At 34.2% G+C, this 17,452-nt stretch overlaps 2 protein-coding genes across 2 annotated transcripts; both read left to right on the plus strand.

The window, feature by feature from the left end:
* The first annotated feature begins 9,933 nt into the window (after positions 1 to 9,933).
* On the plus strand, positions 9,934 to 15,489 carry LOC145623793 (serine/threonine-protein kinase KIPK2-like). The gene is made up of 3 exons (XM_081676662.1): positions 9,934 to 10,083; positions 11,263 to 13,881; positions 14,547 to 15,489. Exons 2-3 carry the CDS (start codon positions 11,432 to 11,434, stop codon positions 15,406 to 15,408), a joined length of 3,312 nt encoding a protein of 1,103 aa, XP_081532788.1. The 5' UTR covers positions 9,934 to 10,083; positions 11,263 to 11,431; the 3' UTR covers positions 15,409 to 15,489.
* Positions 15,490 to 15,866: 377 nt separating this feature from the next.
* Positions 15,867 to 16,472, plus strand: LOC145624785 (70 kDa peptidyl-prolyl isomerase-like). The gene has a single exon (XM_081677873.1). It carries the CDS (start codon positions 15,867 to 15,869, stop codon positions 16,470 to 16,472), a length of 606 nt encoding a protein of 201 aa, XP_081533999.1.
* The last annotated feature ends 980 nt before the right edge of the window (positions 16,473 to 17,452 follow it).

Genomic DNA, 17,452 nt, shown 5'->3' on the forward strand with positions numbered 1-17,452 from the left:
GTGAATGTGATACTAAGGCTGGCTGCAAGGGTTATGGTGATGGAAAGAGATGTGAGAAGAGTCAAAGATGATGACTCTTTAGGCTGGGTAGGCTAAATGATGTGGGTTCAAGCCCCCAAGTCTAGCTCTAAATGGGTAGGGGTAAGCATTGGATATTCTTTGACTCGATCATGCATGGATATGAATATGAATGTGGCCGCATCTCGATATGAGGTTGCCTACGTATCCGTTAGGAATTAGGCCGAACGTGGCTCTAACCAAACATTGCACAAGTGTATGTACACCTCAAAGAGGTCTTTCAAGTGTTATAATGTGGTTAAGTTGATGGTTTAAAGAAGAAAAAGGTATTAGGCTAAAGACCCGAGAGAATCCCCAAGATGTGTAATTGTGAATTGGACTTTGCAAGTTTTATTTTCAACATTTCTTTTTGCTTTGACTTTTTTTTTTTTTTTTGAATCAATGTGGGCAATCTCAGATCATGCGGTCCATCACTCACTTAGTATTCATGTTTCTCAGGCACGGTACCAAGCACTCGATGAGAGACGCAATTTGAGACGTGTTCATATCAAAGACATTGGAACACTTGCCCTTAGACATTATTTTTTTTTTTTTTTGTTGCTTTTTTTTTTTGTTCATCATTGGGTTTGGTTTTGGGGAGACATTTTTAGGTGTCTACAGCTACCTTAATTTGATCTATAAAAACAACAATGATTGTTATGGAGTTGAGGGATTTAAGCTAACAAACTTGCTAGGTTTACCATTGAGTTGAGTGATTTAAGCTAACAAACTTGCTACATTTAATCTAACAAATCGTAATCTTCCAATTTTACCATTGAGATCACTATCATAGAAAGAGATCCAAGTTGTCCTTTGCTTTTGGATCTAGTGTTTGAACATAAACGCTCCAATCTGACCATGCATATTAATACTCTTTGTACGAACCAGGAAGATTTGATCCTAAATTGTATATAGTGCATGTCATACAAACTACATTACTAATCCCTCGATTAAAGTTTAATCAAACAAGTCGTTGGATGTATTAACGAGTGTCGTCGTTTTCCCTCATTGAAAAGATTTATGTACAATTAGGGTTGTCAAAGGGATCATGTTTTACGACGTTAAACAGCTTGATATTAATCGTATGACATAATTTAATAGGATATCTTTCTTAACAATTGTAAATCTCATTTATATCATTTTTCAGTCTCTTAATTTCTCTGTGCTCCATTGATTGCTAATTTGTTATACTTAAGGGTGGCACATATATATTGGGCCATAGATTTGTGGACAATGAAGGATGCAAACAAAAAATGTAGTTATATCTCTCATCCTCTGCCGTTCTTTTTGGTGTATTATACACAATTCTGACATGGTTTTTCTTGTCAACTAATGCAAAGTGTAATGAGACTAATGACAAATCTTCATCATGTCAAAGTTTACTTCAAGGACCATAAAGGCAGTTAGGTTAGAACACTTAGAAGTTAGAAGGGTTGGCTAATTTACTGATTTACATAAGCCTAATTAGGTATTCTAGATTTCTAGGAATTGAAGCTGGCACATTAACTGATTTACTTTCTACATGAATTCTTTCGTCTAATTCTCTTCACCTTAATCACAGAAATAATATTCGGTAACAATAATTTAAGTTCAATACGAGTATTGTCTTTTTAAAAAAAATTGATTATGAAGTATATATATTTTATGGACTAAAAAAGCAGTTTGGTTAGAAGGGTTGGCACATCAATTGATTTACTTTCTAGATGAATTCTTTTTTTTGTAGTTCTCTTCACCTTACAGTAATAATATTCAGCAAAAATAATTTTTAGTACGGGATATTTTTAATCTAATTACTGAGTATATGTTTTCAATATCATCTAATAGTAGTTTATTCATTGGTTAGTGCACTTGCACTTCTCATGTTAATTAATCTGCATTTGTAAGAGTGGATTGCATGATGAAGGGAAAGCAACAATCTAGAATTAGCACATATAACAATTCAATTAGATGTATAATTAATATTGGGATTTGGGACCTAATCTTCACTACCTTTCATGCTCACTTGATAGTATAGGTCAATCCATAATTTATGCAAACTTTCTTTATCTTTAACATTGTTGTTCCCACCCTCAATTTAGGCAAAGTTTTCCACCTACAAAAAGACAGGATTCGACTTTTGTATAATTGTAATCATGCTTTAACATTCTTGGTGTTTCTTCAATGAGTTTGGTGCTTTCCTTAATCATGCATATTCAACTGGTGAACATAATTCCGTCAATGTAGGCAAAGTATGTACTATGGTTGAGCAAGGTTTAAATAGCCAAATAATAACACTCCATTTAATTATAGGTTACAATTAGATCTTTTGTCATGCACGATATTTCTCAATATTATTAGGTGTAGTAGAATTATTAATTATTTATTTTGTATTTTTGTATGATGCTACCCGATCAGCTCCTTAGCTTCCATATCCCCAAATAAAAATCTCATTTGTATTTTGCACAAGTTCTTAGGATGGTGAATAAAATAATAAGATTGTGGGGTTTGATTCATTAAGGTAGATATAAAAACATGATAGTGAGATTCAATTTTTTGAAAAAAAAAATAAAAGTAATTGATTGATTAAAAGTATAGAAATATATTTGTTTAAAAAAAAGTATAGAAATATAGAGAATAAAAATAAGAATTTTTTTTAAGAATTAAAATTTTAAGAGAAATGAGACTTTTATTTGAAACGAAATGGAGTATTATTTTTGGATGGAATTCATTTTTTATGCAATATTGTAGATTAGCTAGTATTGGAGATGAGGTGTGAATGTTTGATTTATCAAATGTAAAAGACGGGTGTAGTTGTGTAGCTAACGTTGGGGATCAATCATTCAATCAATGGAGACGGAGGAGAGACGTACTACGCTATGCAAGGGGATGATAATTTGCAGAGACCGCACCCAATAGTTTGTGTAATTTGCGGGTTCAATCTGTAATTAGGGAGAGAGAGTTGTTGAAGAATGATTAATAAATAATGAAGAACATTTGCAAGAAAGTAGCTAGTCACATACTATTCTAATACATCTTCATTCACATACTCCATGCATCAAGACTTTTTAGGCTCTAAAACATTCTACCTACATTACTAAAAATAAGCACCATAACAGCAATGTGAAACACGTACATTAAAGACACAAGCACATCCATTTGTCCCACTAATAACATTCATAAACTAATTATGTCTCTATAATTAAGGACAACTACCGTACTAATTACTATGATCTCAAGATTCTCAACAAGATCAATAAATAAGAGGGTGGAACCATAAATTAGATATATATCTCGACAAATTACATACTTACACTATAAGGGGAGGTTGTGGCTCTAAAATCTAAATAGCAACCATGTATATATGTATCTAAACACATAGCCCATAAATAAACATAGAATTTTGCATGTTAAAGTTAGAGCATATGATCAACAATCAACATCAACTCAATTTGAGGAGCATGTGGTTCAGGCAACAAGTACGTGGTTGTTGCAATAGTCTTGTTCACTTGACGAATCAACTTATTCCTTTTTTTTTTTTTTTTTTTGTTTTTTTTGAGGAATATTCCTATTTTCTTTTTTTGTAACAAATAGCTTACTTGATTTTTCTTAGTTTTAATAATCGTACTATATAATTACAAAAGGTTTGTAATCTTTTTACTCCATTCAATTCTTTGACTTTTTTTTAATACTCCATCTATTTTTAAAAACTTGCTTCATTTTTCTTGGGCACTTATATGCCGATGTTAATATTTGATGAATAATATATTTAATTATTAATAAGTATAAATTCTAATAACAATTGAAAATTAATAATCAATTCATTGAGATAATTCTAACAAGTACCTATATGACTATTTTTTTTCTTCTTATGTATAAATCATAAACATTAGTCAAAGTTGGAGAAATGAATAGTTTAATTTGAAAAATAAAAACGGATCAAGTATTTAAAAACGGAGGGAGTATGTGTTATACTTTGACTCTTTTTTTTCACTATTCACGTAATGGTTTTGACTTGACTAATATACTAATATATATTAAAAAATAAAAAAAATTTAAAACAAATGTTATTATATAATACATTGTTAGATTCATTATAATGTCGTATATTTTTATAATATTAATTTTCATTATTTTGGTGTTTAGAGAGCCACAAGGGCGGGGGTGAGAATCGATCCCAGAATCTCCTGGAGCCGGGAGGAAAACTCTAACCACTTGAGCTATTCCTCACTCTCATATTAATTTTCACTATAATCTTACTAACATATAATAATTAGAAAAATTAATTGTCAAAGTTATATCTCAATATGCGTGTTTGATCAAAGTGTAACAATTATCAAAACCTAAAGGGAGTACAAAGTATTTGTGTTGTTACTTCGCCTTTTACCTTCTTTTTTTTTTATTTTTTTTTTTTTTTTATTTTTTTTTTTTTTTGAAACAATGTACGAGTAGATTTATAATACAGTGATAGTATAAGTCATGACTATACATATAGAGACTTTGTTGATTAAAGTATGTACAAAAACAAAAAATAAAATAAAAATCCACTAAAACATACGAAGTTTTAATATTAATTTTAAAGCATCGAGGGAATATAATGCTTATCCATTTACGTCTAATTTAATGAATGTGTTCATCTTCAAGAGCTTTGCATGTTTGTACATACGCTAACTGAATTGGTGAGAGCATCTGTCATGTCTCTGCTGCAAACATTATTATATGCTATATTTTTCTCAAAGCAAAAAAACAAAATAAATAAATAAATATACTGTATTTAATATAAAATCTAGTGTGTACATAGGATTCTATTCTATTTCTTTAGCTTTTTTTTTTCTTTTTTTTGGATGATAAATACTTAGGATCCCTTTTTCTTACAATCCTAAGTTTCCTATTTCTTTATATTGTAATTATTAATAAATAATAATTTATATATGCAATTATGACAAGGGATGAAAAATTGAACAGATCAGCTTCCGTAGATGGGGCAGGTCGTGGCAACAATTTTACTTGCATCATGTAAAGTACTTAATAATAATAATTATTATAATAATTATATTAAGTATTATATATGGTCATCATGTTGCCAATATATTGTGATAATCATAACATGTATATGTGTTTGCTTTGCATTCTTATGATTAGTTAGCCACTAAGTACTAAGTACTTTGAAGGGTTCTAGTCTTTCACAATCATTATTAGTAATTACTTTAGGAAATATATACAAGTAATGTTTATTGCTCACTTTTTGAGTCTCTTCTTCGATCAATTAGATGTTTTCATTGAATTGTTCAATTGTATGCATTTACAAGCCCTTTATAGTTGCGAAATTGATTAAGGATGTAATGCGAATATTCAAAATATTCACTCTTTAATTACAAGTTAAGTGACACGTATTATATTGAGAAGCAGTACATTAGATTGTCTAATTAATTAATCATAAATTATTATATTTATATTACGTAAACTAGAATTACATTCCTTCAACCAAAAAAAAAAAAAAAGAGCTAGTATTACATGCGGGCTATTAATCTATACCTGGTTTATAAAGCCCAAACAATGCAATTTATGCCACATGCATGTCTTCACCTCCTTTAATCTTTTCCCATTTCCTTTTATATATTGTAAAAATATATTTAATCCTAATACAATAATAATAATAAAAAATGTTTAATGATGCTCCTTTCATATTATCCCATATACTTCATCCGTTCCTTATTTTTTAAAATTTTTAAAATTTTGATCATGAATTCTCGTTAATCTATAAATGATAATATATTCAAATGGGATCTTGTTAGAATCGTCACATTATATATTTTATTAATATCAAGTTTTTACAATTTTTACGCGTATTGAAATGGAGATATATACGTTTAAAGACAAGTCTTGAAGACCGTAAAAAGTGAAATAGGGCAAAAAAAAAAAAAAAAAGACAGATGGAGTAATTAATACTACTAGTACATTCAATTCTTGTTACGAAGTACGTAGTATTTGCAACTTTGAAATATTTTATGTCTCACAAATAATATCTCAAAATTGCAAATAATGTGTAACTATTTATCATAGTATATAAACAATGATTTAATGCTATAATGTAGAACACTTCATTTTTCTTATAAAAATAAGGGTTTTTCTAAGTTATGCCCCCAAACATCTTCATTTTCTAAGCTGTGTCCATGCTTTTTTAAACGTCTAAGTTGTGCCCTCAACCTCACTAATTTTTATTAACAATAACCTTTGACGTTAATAATCTAAGCTGTGCCCATCGTTAACGGATATGACTGTCAAAGGGTATTGTTGATCAAATATCGTGAGGTAGAGGGCACAACTTATAACTTTGAAAAAGTATGGGTACAACTTAGAAATCGAAGAAGTTGGGGACATAGCTTAGAAAAACCCAAAAATAATATTATAAAAAAAATCCATTATCTTGAATGAGGATATATATACGTTACGTTTGGAAATCTAGCTATAATGTAGTGATTCCATACTAGACATTGAGACAAGCTTCTTAAAACATTCTTATACAGTGCACCATGTATATGTATGACAATATTGGTTATAATGGATGGAGAAATATATAAAATTACGCACCAATGTGACCAATCACTTTATTTATATTTTGTATTTTATACATGGTTGATTAAAAAGTCAGCCTAGTTGATTTCAATTAGAGAAGCTTGGTGACAATATTTAACTGGCCTATTTTTAAGCAACGAATCAAAACTTTTTATGAAAAAACATATGAGGATTCAATAGAAATTATTCTATACACCCGGGCTTACCAAACACCCATGACTATTGCTCTCATTTTGATGATTGTTTTTATATAATCATCAAATGAAAAGCAAAAATTAACCTTGGAGTTAGTTGGGTGTATTATACTGTATATAACAATCCAGGTGTATATAACAATCTCTCACTATTGTGTTTTTTTTTTGTGGATTGCTAAATACCGCCAGCTTTTTTTATCAAACCGCCAACAAAAGTGAAGAATGGACAAAATTACCCTTACTCATCCTCACTTTGCTTTCTCTCTCCTAAGGCATCAATCAAGCCTCAAACTCAAACTAACCATCAACCACCACAAAAGCAACCACCATTGCCACCCACCACTCACGCCACCACGACCACCGCCCATACCACTACAACCACCGCCCATACCACTACAACCACTGCACCAAGGCACCAAATTGTTTTGAGGCCAAAATCCCGAAAGAACCAACAACAATCATCAACCATCGGACCAACAACAATCATCAGCCATCGGATAAACAATCCACCACCTTCCCACGTCGGCGGGAGGGTGGTGATTTTCTTTTAAATCCGGCGACCAGCACAACCGACGCCCAAAACCGGTCACCCAGAACGGTAACCGGTTTCCAGCGTCGGTTGACCATGGTAACCGATGCTGGAAACCGGTTACCGTCCCAGGTGACCGGTTTTGGGTGCCGGTTGACCACGGTAGACCGACATCCAAAACCAGTTACCGTCTCGGGTGACCGATTTTGCACGCCGATTGACCATGGTGAGCGCTGGAGATTATTAAAAACAAGAACTGAGCAAAGTGACGAACTGGTTTTTCAATTTTGACCACCGTGATGCCGGTTCATCACCTCCAATCCTCACCGTTGTTGTCCTTCCACGTCCGGCCACCACTTCTCTTCACCTCTGATGTACAGCCTCTATTTGAGGTTGATGGTGGTTTGGATGTGGTATTGTGATGAGAGAGAAAAAAAATAAAAGAGAAAGAGGAAGATGGGGTGGGGGTATAGTAAGGGTATTGGTGTCCATTCACCTTAAATGTTGGCGATTTTGATAAAAATTGTTGGCGGTATTTAACACCCTTTTTTTTTAAAATTTTTTTTTTTTTTTTTTTTGAAACCAACTATTGTGCATTTACTGATTGAAAGTAATTGTTATAAATTTGTTAAACAGTGAGTTGAATCCACCAAAAATCAAACTTATAATATAAATTGCTGCAAATGAAGATTGTCAAACTTATAGGTGTGAAATTTTTCTTTCCGACTATTCTAGCTTATGATTTATTTATTTATTCTCTAACTTATCAAAGTGGCAATGACTTCAAAGTAATTATTTGGATAAATCCGAAAAAACTAGCCATTTGTATGATCCAAATAATATCTGAAATTGGATGACTTGATTTTAAATTTTTAATGAGAAGTTAATATGAGGGACATATCCCAAAAAATAATGACTATCACTGACAGTATAAAAGTATTTTCTACAATAAACGGGTTGAATTTACTCATAGTTAGAATCAATTTCATAAGAAAGAAGAGAAAAAAAAAAAAAAAAAAAAAAAAAGAAGAGAGAACTAGAATCAAATGATTTGTCAATTTAATAGGACATAACCCAACGACCTTAATTAATTTAAATAATTTGTTTGTCACTTCTACTTTGAAGGAAAATCTCGAATCCTCATAATCATAAATTCATAAGAAAAATGTAAAGGCTAATATGACCGAAAGACATTACAAAATGACATTGCATTCTTAATCTTCTTTTTAATAAAGTTACACAGGAGATTTTTTTTTTTTTTTTTTTATTTATTTATATTATATCTTGATATACTTTAGCAAGATTAGATTATTTGATTTAATTAAAAATAATAATAAAATTTATTATTATTATTATTACAAGCTAAGAGATGCACGAAAATTCATGCGTGTGCACATAAGTAATTTATCTAGATCAATTCTCTGTTTTTTTTTTTTATTTTTTAATGATGGTTTTTTTAAGGATGGTAGTTTTTTATTTTTATTTTATTTTTTTTTATTTTAAATGAGAGGGGTAGTTATGGATTATGATAGGATAGTTTTTTTATTTTTTTTTTTTTTTTTTTTTTTTTTTTTTTTTTTTAAATTGCACTCATTTTGGTAAAAGTGTAATTTTTAAAATGTAAAAGGGCAGTTTAGGAAAAACAAAATTTATTAACCAAGAGTCTCTTTCTCTTTATATAGTACTATAGATTATTATTATTGTTATTATTATTATTATATAATTGCAATGAAATCATAAATCTTCCATTTCAAATATCAAATTTTCAATGACAATAGATGAAAAATACCAAAACATGATAATTCACACATGTGTCTTAAATAGCAAGGTTACACTTAGGTATAGTTTGGTAGTACCTTGTAGGAAAATCTTTCCAAAGTTGAAAATTTTTCTATCTTTAAAATCAACTCATTAGCTATGAATAATTAAATATTACCAAGGAAAAATCATTGCCTTATTTCGGAAAATTTAAGTGACGAAATATATATATGGAGTAATATACAATACGGAGTATCATTTAATTTGAGATTAGACCTTTACCAAGGAAAAATCATTGCCCTATTTGAGAAAACTATTTTGAGAAAATTAAGTGATGAACTACATAGAGTAATATATGTACTATAGCATTTAAATTGAGTTTAAACACCTTTAAAGATGAAGAGTTTTGACTAGTGAAGATTTTGTGGGGTTATCACATCACAAATACTAAAACTCCAAACTTTGTGTTCATGCAACTCTTTTGTTTTACCACTAATTAAAAAGGAGCCATGAATATGTTTATTGATATTATATTACATCATGTCATTTTCAACAAAAAAAAATTGGTCATTAAATTTGGTAGAGAAGAAAATGAAATATAACAAGAGTAAGCTTACTTTCATAAAATAGACACCCAAAAAAAATGACATTTTGAAAGCAAAAAAGTAGTAGTAACACACTAACACAGTAACATGACTTGAAAAAAACTGATTTAATTAAATTTTGTTGTTTTTCAATCTTATATTATACGTGAGTCCCACAAACATCATACTATGTGTGGGACCCAGATCTACAAAATAATCTGAGCCAGTATGGAAAGAGAAAACTCACTCAATTTCATTTTCATTTTTAGTGCAAACCCCCATTTCTCTTCTTCACCTCCAAACAAAACCTCTAATTTTCCCCTCTTTCTCTCTCTTAAAATGCTCTATTTTTTCAATTAGGGTTTTAATCATTAATACCCATTTTCCCTCAAGCTGGGATTTTTTTCAGGTACTGTTAATTTGATTTTTCTTTTTTCCCATATTTTAGATAAATTTTTTTAATTTTTTTTTTTTGTGGGTTTATAATGTTGATTTTTGTAAGAATAATTTTAGTTGGGTTTTTTATGTTCTTGTAATTGGGGTTGTTTATTTGATAGTTGTTGTGATATAGTTTTGGAATTTGCTTCTTTTTTGAAGGGCATTTTTTGTGGGTTGTTCATTTTTTACGCTATTATTTGTGCTTTTTTATCAATTAATTTGGTTCTGGTTTCTAGGATAAATGATGGGTAATTAAGATCTGCAGATGGGATTATCTGTTACATAGTTTTGCTGAAATTTGAATTAGTATATATGTCATTATCTGCAGTAAAGCTGGTGTCTTTTTCATAATTTGAGCTAATTATTTGGGGGAAAGAATTTCTCTTTTTTGTTTCTTGCATTTGTGTTTTTATCTATTAATAAAGCTCATTTGATTAATTGAACTGTATTAGCTTGTTTGCCCTTGTTTCTTTATGTTAGGCAACTGTAGTTGTGATTGATTTGTTTACAGTCCAAATTTCTTGCTTTGATATCGTTTCAATGTTTTCGACACGATTGGTGCCTCGGTGGATAGGGATTTTAGAAATGCTATGGATATAATACGCAAAAGAAGTACATTTGACTTGAGATTTTTACTTTTTACCTATGCTTGTAATATTAGAAACCAGCAGTGATATAACAATTTAGGTGGCCAAATGTTGGCAGAATTGCTTTAAGACTGTTCTTATGTTAACATACCTTCTCCTGTAAAATTATCTCAGTGGGTTTTTTCTTTGTTTAGAATAGCAGAGAGAAAGAGGGGGGGGGGGGGGGGGGGGGAGGGAGGGACAGTGGTTGGAACTCGGATGTAATTTAACAAATGTAACCGGCTTTAGCTTTTGTGGTGCATAAACAATAGTTTTTAGATTGTCAAAAGGAAGATAAAAAAAGTGTATGATCATCCCTCTAATACGAATATTAGAAATGAATACATTGTTTTTACTGATGATCGATTTTGGAATTCTCTAACCGTTTTTAATTATTGTTTGGTAATTTGTATATTTTTGTTAGAATGTTTAGCACACGTACCTCCTAATCTTCATATACATAGGTATGTTTCAGCAGCTTGATGATTGACTCGTCACACTATGTTTGTGCATTTCTTTAACAGGATTATTATTTTGCAATCAGAAGTACCTGGATGATTTTAGCGTCATTCATGATTATGTCGTTAGAAAACTGTGGCAGCACTCTTGTTTTATAGTTCAGATGCTTCTTTTGGAGTAGAATGGTATGATACAAACTCTTGCCCTTTTTCTGTGCCATAATTTTCGTTCAGTATGGCACACGTGAGTTTGTTTCCCGGTAACTGTGAAATTGTTGAAATAGAAGAGGAGTTGAATCCAGGAGAAAATTATAGGGGTAAGAATTATTTGACGTCTGAATCGAAAAGAGAGGAAAAGGACTCTAGATCTCTTGCCTCAAATTCTGGGAACATCAGTTCTCTAGAGGATGATCTCAATCAACTCTTTGAGATGTTCAATCGCAGAGTTTCATCGCATGGGTCCCCTCATCCTAGCCAACCTGAGACATCAAGGAAGAATGCTTCAAAAAAGCCTGTCAAATCAGGTGGTTCATTTTCGCCTGGACATGGAGTTTCAGACCGTGTCAATCTAAAGCAGGCACTTAGGGGATTGTGCCTTTCTCAGGCTTCTGAAATGGCAGCCATGAAACGCTCTTCAAAATCAGGCACATCAGAAGCTGGAAGGATATCGACTAGGTACCGTAATGTAGTTGAAGACAGTGTATCTGATCATTCCCAAGATGATGGCCGAGGGGGCATGCTCGAGATATCACTTGTTCCTGAGGAAGAAACTTTTAACACTTTCCGAAACATCCGTGGAAAGTCACCAGCATCAGATTATTGCTTTTCAAACCGAAGTTCTCTTACAGAAAGAGAAACTGGATTCACCCTAATGTCAAAAAATGAAAAAGGTTTTGAGTCAAATTACTATAGCAATCAAGTATTGAGGTCTGATCAACCTGTATCTGTATCGTCTCCATCATCTCCTCATGTTGATGACAGCATCCCTGACACAGGTCATAGTATTTTGGCTCAGAAAGGAATAAATATGCCATCAACTAAAATGAAGAATCAAGCAGGAAACACTGAATTATTGCAGCAGCACATGTTTCTATTGCAGAAAGAGAAGCATGCTTCTTCAAAGTCTTCACCACGTATTAGCAATGAGAAGGGCTCTGTGGAACTTGCTCGAAATGGTCCAGCACATAGGGAGGTAATTGCAGTTGGTGCCCGGAACCAAATGTCAAAGGTTGGTATGGAGCGCAGGGAGGAAAATACACATTCTTTGCGTCATTTTGATCTCCTTGAAAAAGCCGGAGAGCATAGCAAGAGCAGCATGACAGAGATTCTTAAACTTTCTGCCTCAACTGATCTTGTAAGTCAAACACCTTTGACGGGGTCACTGCTGGATGAGAATCATGTGCTTCTTCAATCCTCTTCTGCTGATGGAAATATCCCTTTGGAATATGCTAGGAATGTGGCAGAGGAAAAAGAAATGATTTCTGTGTCAACTGAAGCTGGGAATGAACAGGTGCATCCAATGCACGAGGATGATCATGCTGATATGAGCTCTCCACATCGTCCTGACCTTGGTGATAAAGCTTTGGGTGCAAGCAGCAGTAATTCAGCACCTAATAAGGTGGTAAGCAAAGAAGCTACTGGAAAATCAGCAAAACTGGGGGCCGGTAAGAAGATCAGCTCCAAGACTGTATCCTCAACTGGCTCCCCAAAAAAGAAAAAAGGAAACAAGTCTACTAGAAATGCGCAGCATCTGGTCAAACCTCTTATCAAGACTAAGAATTTGATTAAGAGGAAGTCGAAGAAGAAGATGAACTCAAATAATAGCTTAAAAAACGTGCGAAGTGAATTCAATAATGACTTGTATTCAGGCCCAAATCCAATTGTATGTCCGAGATGCCAGTGTGTAGTGACAGAAACCTGGAAAGAATCCAATCAAGAGTCTTTGGTATCCCAGCAGGAGTCTCCGTTATCCCAACAAGAGTCTCCACAAACCCATCAAGATTCTCATGTATCCCATCAAGAGTCTCCTGTGCTCTTTCAGGACTCACCAGTATCTCCCTTTGCAAGTCTCAGTGCTGAAATTAGCTCAGGCAATGTTATATCAGATGTTAGCACACTTGGACCAAGTCCCGATAGCACAAACCAAGAGACAGCTATTGCTGAATCTAGCGGCAACTCAAAATTGAAATACAAGGGGGAATTCACTCAGAGTTCAAAAGACAGCCCTGGTGAATGTAGCAGTAGCACAAGTATTAGTGAAGAAAGCATTTTGAGCAGGCCCAGCTTTTGTGATCGGCCACACATGTCTAAGGATGTAAGGTGGGAAGCGGTTCGTCATGTGAGGTTTCAGCATGGAACTTTAGGCTTGAGACATTTCAATCTTTTAAAGAAGCTTGGCTGTGGAGATATTGGAACTGTTTATCTTGCTGAGCTCATTGGTACAAACTGTCTATTTGCTATAAAGGTCATGGACAATGAATTTTTGGCTAGAAGGAAGAAAATAGCGAGGGCACAAACAGAGAAGGATATACTGAGAATGCTGGATCATCCTTTTCTTCCTACTCTATATTGCCAGTTTACGTCAGATAACTTGTCATGTTTAGTTATGGAGTATTGTCCAGGGGGTGATTTACATGTTCTCCGGCAAAGACAGCCTGGCAGGTGTTTTACAGAACAAGCTGCAAGGTAATATGTCATAATTTTATTTATTTATTTGTTTTTGCTATCTCCCCCACTCCTTGTATAAAATGATGCCAATTAACATATACTTCATACTTCAAAACAGACAGTACTACACGGGTACACCTGTATCCCCTCTATAACTTTTCTAGCCGCTAAACAAACCTGCAACGAGTTTATGACCAAAATCCTTGGAAGTAATGCAACTATATGATGCTAGTGAATTCTTGATGCCACTCTCATCTTTCCAATACACCCATGATATACCTAGTCTCATACAGGTTCATAGGTTTGTAAATTATTGAGACTGCTTTACAAAGAGCCATTCAAAGCTCTGCCTAATCTTACTTCATTTTTTCTAGAGAAGGGGGTTGAATTCTAGGTATTGGCTAACGTTCTGAAGTAGCTTAATACTTAATGGTAACTGCATATTTCATGCTTCATTGCTGCTTGTACAACTTACTGGCTGAATGCAAGTTGTGTCAAGTTTTTAAATATTAATCGTGTTACATCCTTGACCGTGTGCTTTGTTTCTTGTGAGAGGGTCATATATGTCATGAGGCTCTCAATTTGAACTTTCATATTATTCTGTAATGACTTAATATTGTTAGTATTTGTAAAGAGGTTAGATTTATGAAACCTTGTTTTATAATGCAACATTTTATTTGCAGATTTTACGTTGCTGAAGTACTCCTTGCATTAGAGTACCTCCACATGCTTGGAGTTATCTATCGAGACTTGAAGCCTGAAAACATTTTAGTCCGAGAAGATGGGCATATCATGCTGTCAGATTTTGACCTCTCACTCCGATGTGCTGTTAGTCCGACTCTTCTGGTTTCATCATCGATGTCAGAGACCTCAAGAAAGGTCTCCCGTCCATGTGTTGATTCACGATGTGTACAGCCTCTCTGCATTGAACCTTCCTTTCAATTAACATGCTTTACTCCTAGGCTATTAGCCTCTTCCAAATCCTCTAAATTGAGGAAAATGAAATCTGATGTCGCTGCTGAGATGAGACCACTGCTGCAGTTAGTAGCAGAGCCCACCGCAGCACGGTCCAACTCTTTTGTTGGTACCCATGAATATTTGGCCCCTGAAATTATAAAAGGAGATGGTCATGGGAGTGCTGTTGATTGGTGGACTTATGGTATCTTCCTTTATGAACTGCTTTACGGTAGAACACCATTTAAGGGAGCTGGGAATGAAGAAACCCTGGCTAATGTTGTACTCCAGACCTTGAAATTTCCGGATAGTCCCCTTGTTAGCCTTCAAGCTAGGGATCTAATATCTTCCCTATTAGCAAAGGATCCAGATAATCGCTTAGGAACTGAAAGAGGTGCTGCTGAGATAAAGCAGCACCCGTTCTTCGAGGGGCTGAACTGGGCATTGATACGATGTGCTGTACCCCCTGAGCTTCCTGAGTATCGGAGCTATGGGATGCCTAAAGTTGCATCATTAGAAAAAAATAACAAATACGCGGAGTACAGTTCTGGCTCTGGTTCTGCAGAGCATTTAGAGTTTGAGGTGTTTTAGCATGTCTTTTCCACATAATGTTTGTATTTAAGTATAGCCCTTATAATGTAAAGTTTTGTTATATGGTACAGTTCATTTTTACAGCAAGACATTGAGAAGAGTGGCTTTTGTGTCATTTTATGACCCTCTTAAAAGAACTGGCAAATTGCTTGAAGGTTACAATAAAATTTTGTTCAGCTGGCAATTACTTGATGCCTTGTTCAGATTATTCATTTTATTAGTGTAGCCCCTCTATGTTTGCCTTAATTGTTGTAATGGTATTATGATTTCATTAATGTTTCATTTGGTAGAAATTGCAACAATGTTTCATTAATGTTCCTAGCTGCTTCTATACCTTGTATAGGTAGTCTATGTAAGGCTCTTGTTGCTTTGTCTTAGTTGTTTCTTTCTTGTTTTCTTCAGTTTGTCAATGGAGTGTCAATCCTTAATAAATGATCTCATGGTCATTCACCTAAATGATGACTATGATGATAGTATTGTTGAAATTTGCTTCCAATAATTGTTCCCGTAATAATCTTCACCATGTCAAGTTTATGAAAGAGGAAGGTAATGCCTACTTCAAAAATGGTGAGGTTATTGATGCGGGAGAAAGGTATGATAGAGGTCTGAAATTCCTTAGCTTTGTTTCTCCTAGAAATGGGGAGGACAATAGTTTATTTTGGAATCTTGCAATTTCTTTGGAATTAAACCTTGCAGCTTGTGCTCTTAAGGTGTATGATTATGATCAAACTAAGGAACTCTGCTCCTTAGTCATTAAGTATGACGGTTGTAATGCAAAAGCTTTCTACAGAAGGGCCTTAGCAGAGGCTAAGCTCTTCCAGATTGAAGAAGCATATGAGGACCTTAGTAAGGCAGCTAAGGTTGAACCTAACAATCATGATATTCTTCGGGAATTGGAGAATATTAAGGGGTTACTCCGAGAGATTAGCAAATTAAAGAGTGGGAGGGAAGTCCAGGAAATTGATGAGGATCTTGGCAAGGTTGTCGGGCTAGAGCCTAAGAAGGCTCATGGTAAGAGGAGTAACATGTCTATTTCGGGGACCGACCCATCCTACCCACATTAAGAAAGGTAAGGTCAGTGAGGTTTCTATTTCGGGGACCGACAGTGTTGTAATGGGAAATGATGAAAAGAGCGGGCTGACCAACATAACTGCCACTGAACCCGTCATTGAAATGGAAGTGGAGAGTTCAATTATTACCAACAATGCCTTCTTCCCATTGGTCTCCGGAGAGGAAGCTTCAAGTTACTCCAAGAACAATAAAGGATCTAGTCATGCATCGGATCATGAAGTTGGAACTACTTACTCTTTTTCCAACAGTAGGAGGACAAACCAATCCCTCAAGATCCCCTACTTGTCTTATTTCAAGCTTCAACAAGGGAAAACAATGAACTTCTTCAACACATAAACCGGCTCGTGGATGACCCTACATGTAAAGAAATCGACTTCCCCAAATAGGTACGCTTCAAAATTCACTAACACGGATAGCACAAGTCCTGATGTTGTGTCGGTGCCTAAGGAAATGGTACGTTCGGTTGAAAATAAACACAACAGGGATAATCGTAGGAGAAAGAAGAAGAAGGTTTCCCCCCCACTAGATGTTGACCAGTTTGTTGACAGTGGCACTACTTCCGCTATTGATTTTGAAAAATCAGATGATCATATACTCTCAAGCACCATTGACTACAACATTGCATCCACATGCATCGAGAAAGGTAACGAAACGCCTACAAACGACTTCCACGTTCCTGATCAAGCTGAAGTGGAGTCGGTTGGTTCTAATAAGGATGACCCCATGGGTTTAGAGGGGGATTTGGAGGAGCCGCTCATCCCTACCCCCATCACCTTCATTTTTAGCTCCAACAATTTGAAGAATAGAAGATTGGGTAGGTCGCATGTGAAAAAAAGAAAAAGGAAGAGGAAGAAGCCAGTTGTCTCTCATCATAGGAATCAGTTTTGCAGGACAAGAAAACGTAAAGGATCAAACCTCGAGCTTCTCATGCCTAACATCCATACCGGAATTAGTCAACCTCATTGTATCCCCC

The sequence above is a fragment of the Chenopodium album genome, chromosome 3 (genome assembly GCF_948465745.1).
Source record: "Chenopodium album chromosome 3, dcCheAlbu1.1, whole genome shotgun sequence".
NCBI lineage: Eukaryota > Viridiplantae > Streptophyta > Magnoliopsida > Caryophyllales > Amaranthaceae > Chenopodium > Chenopodium album.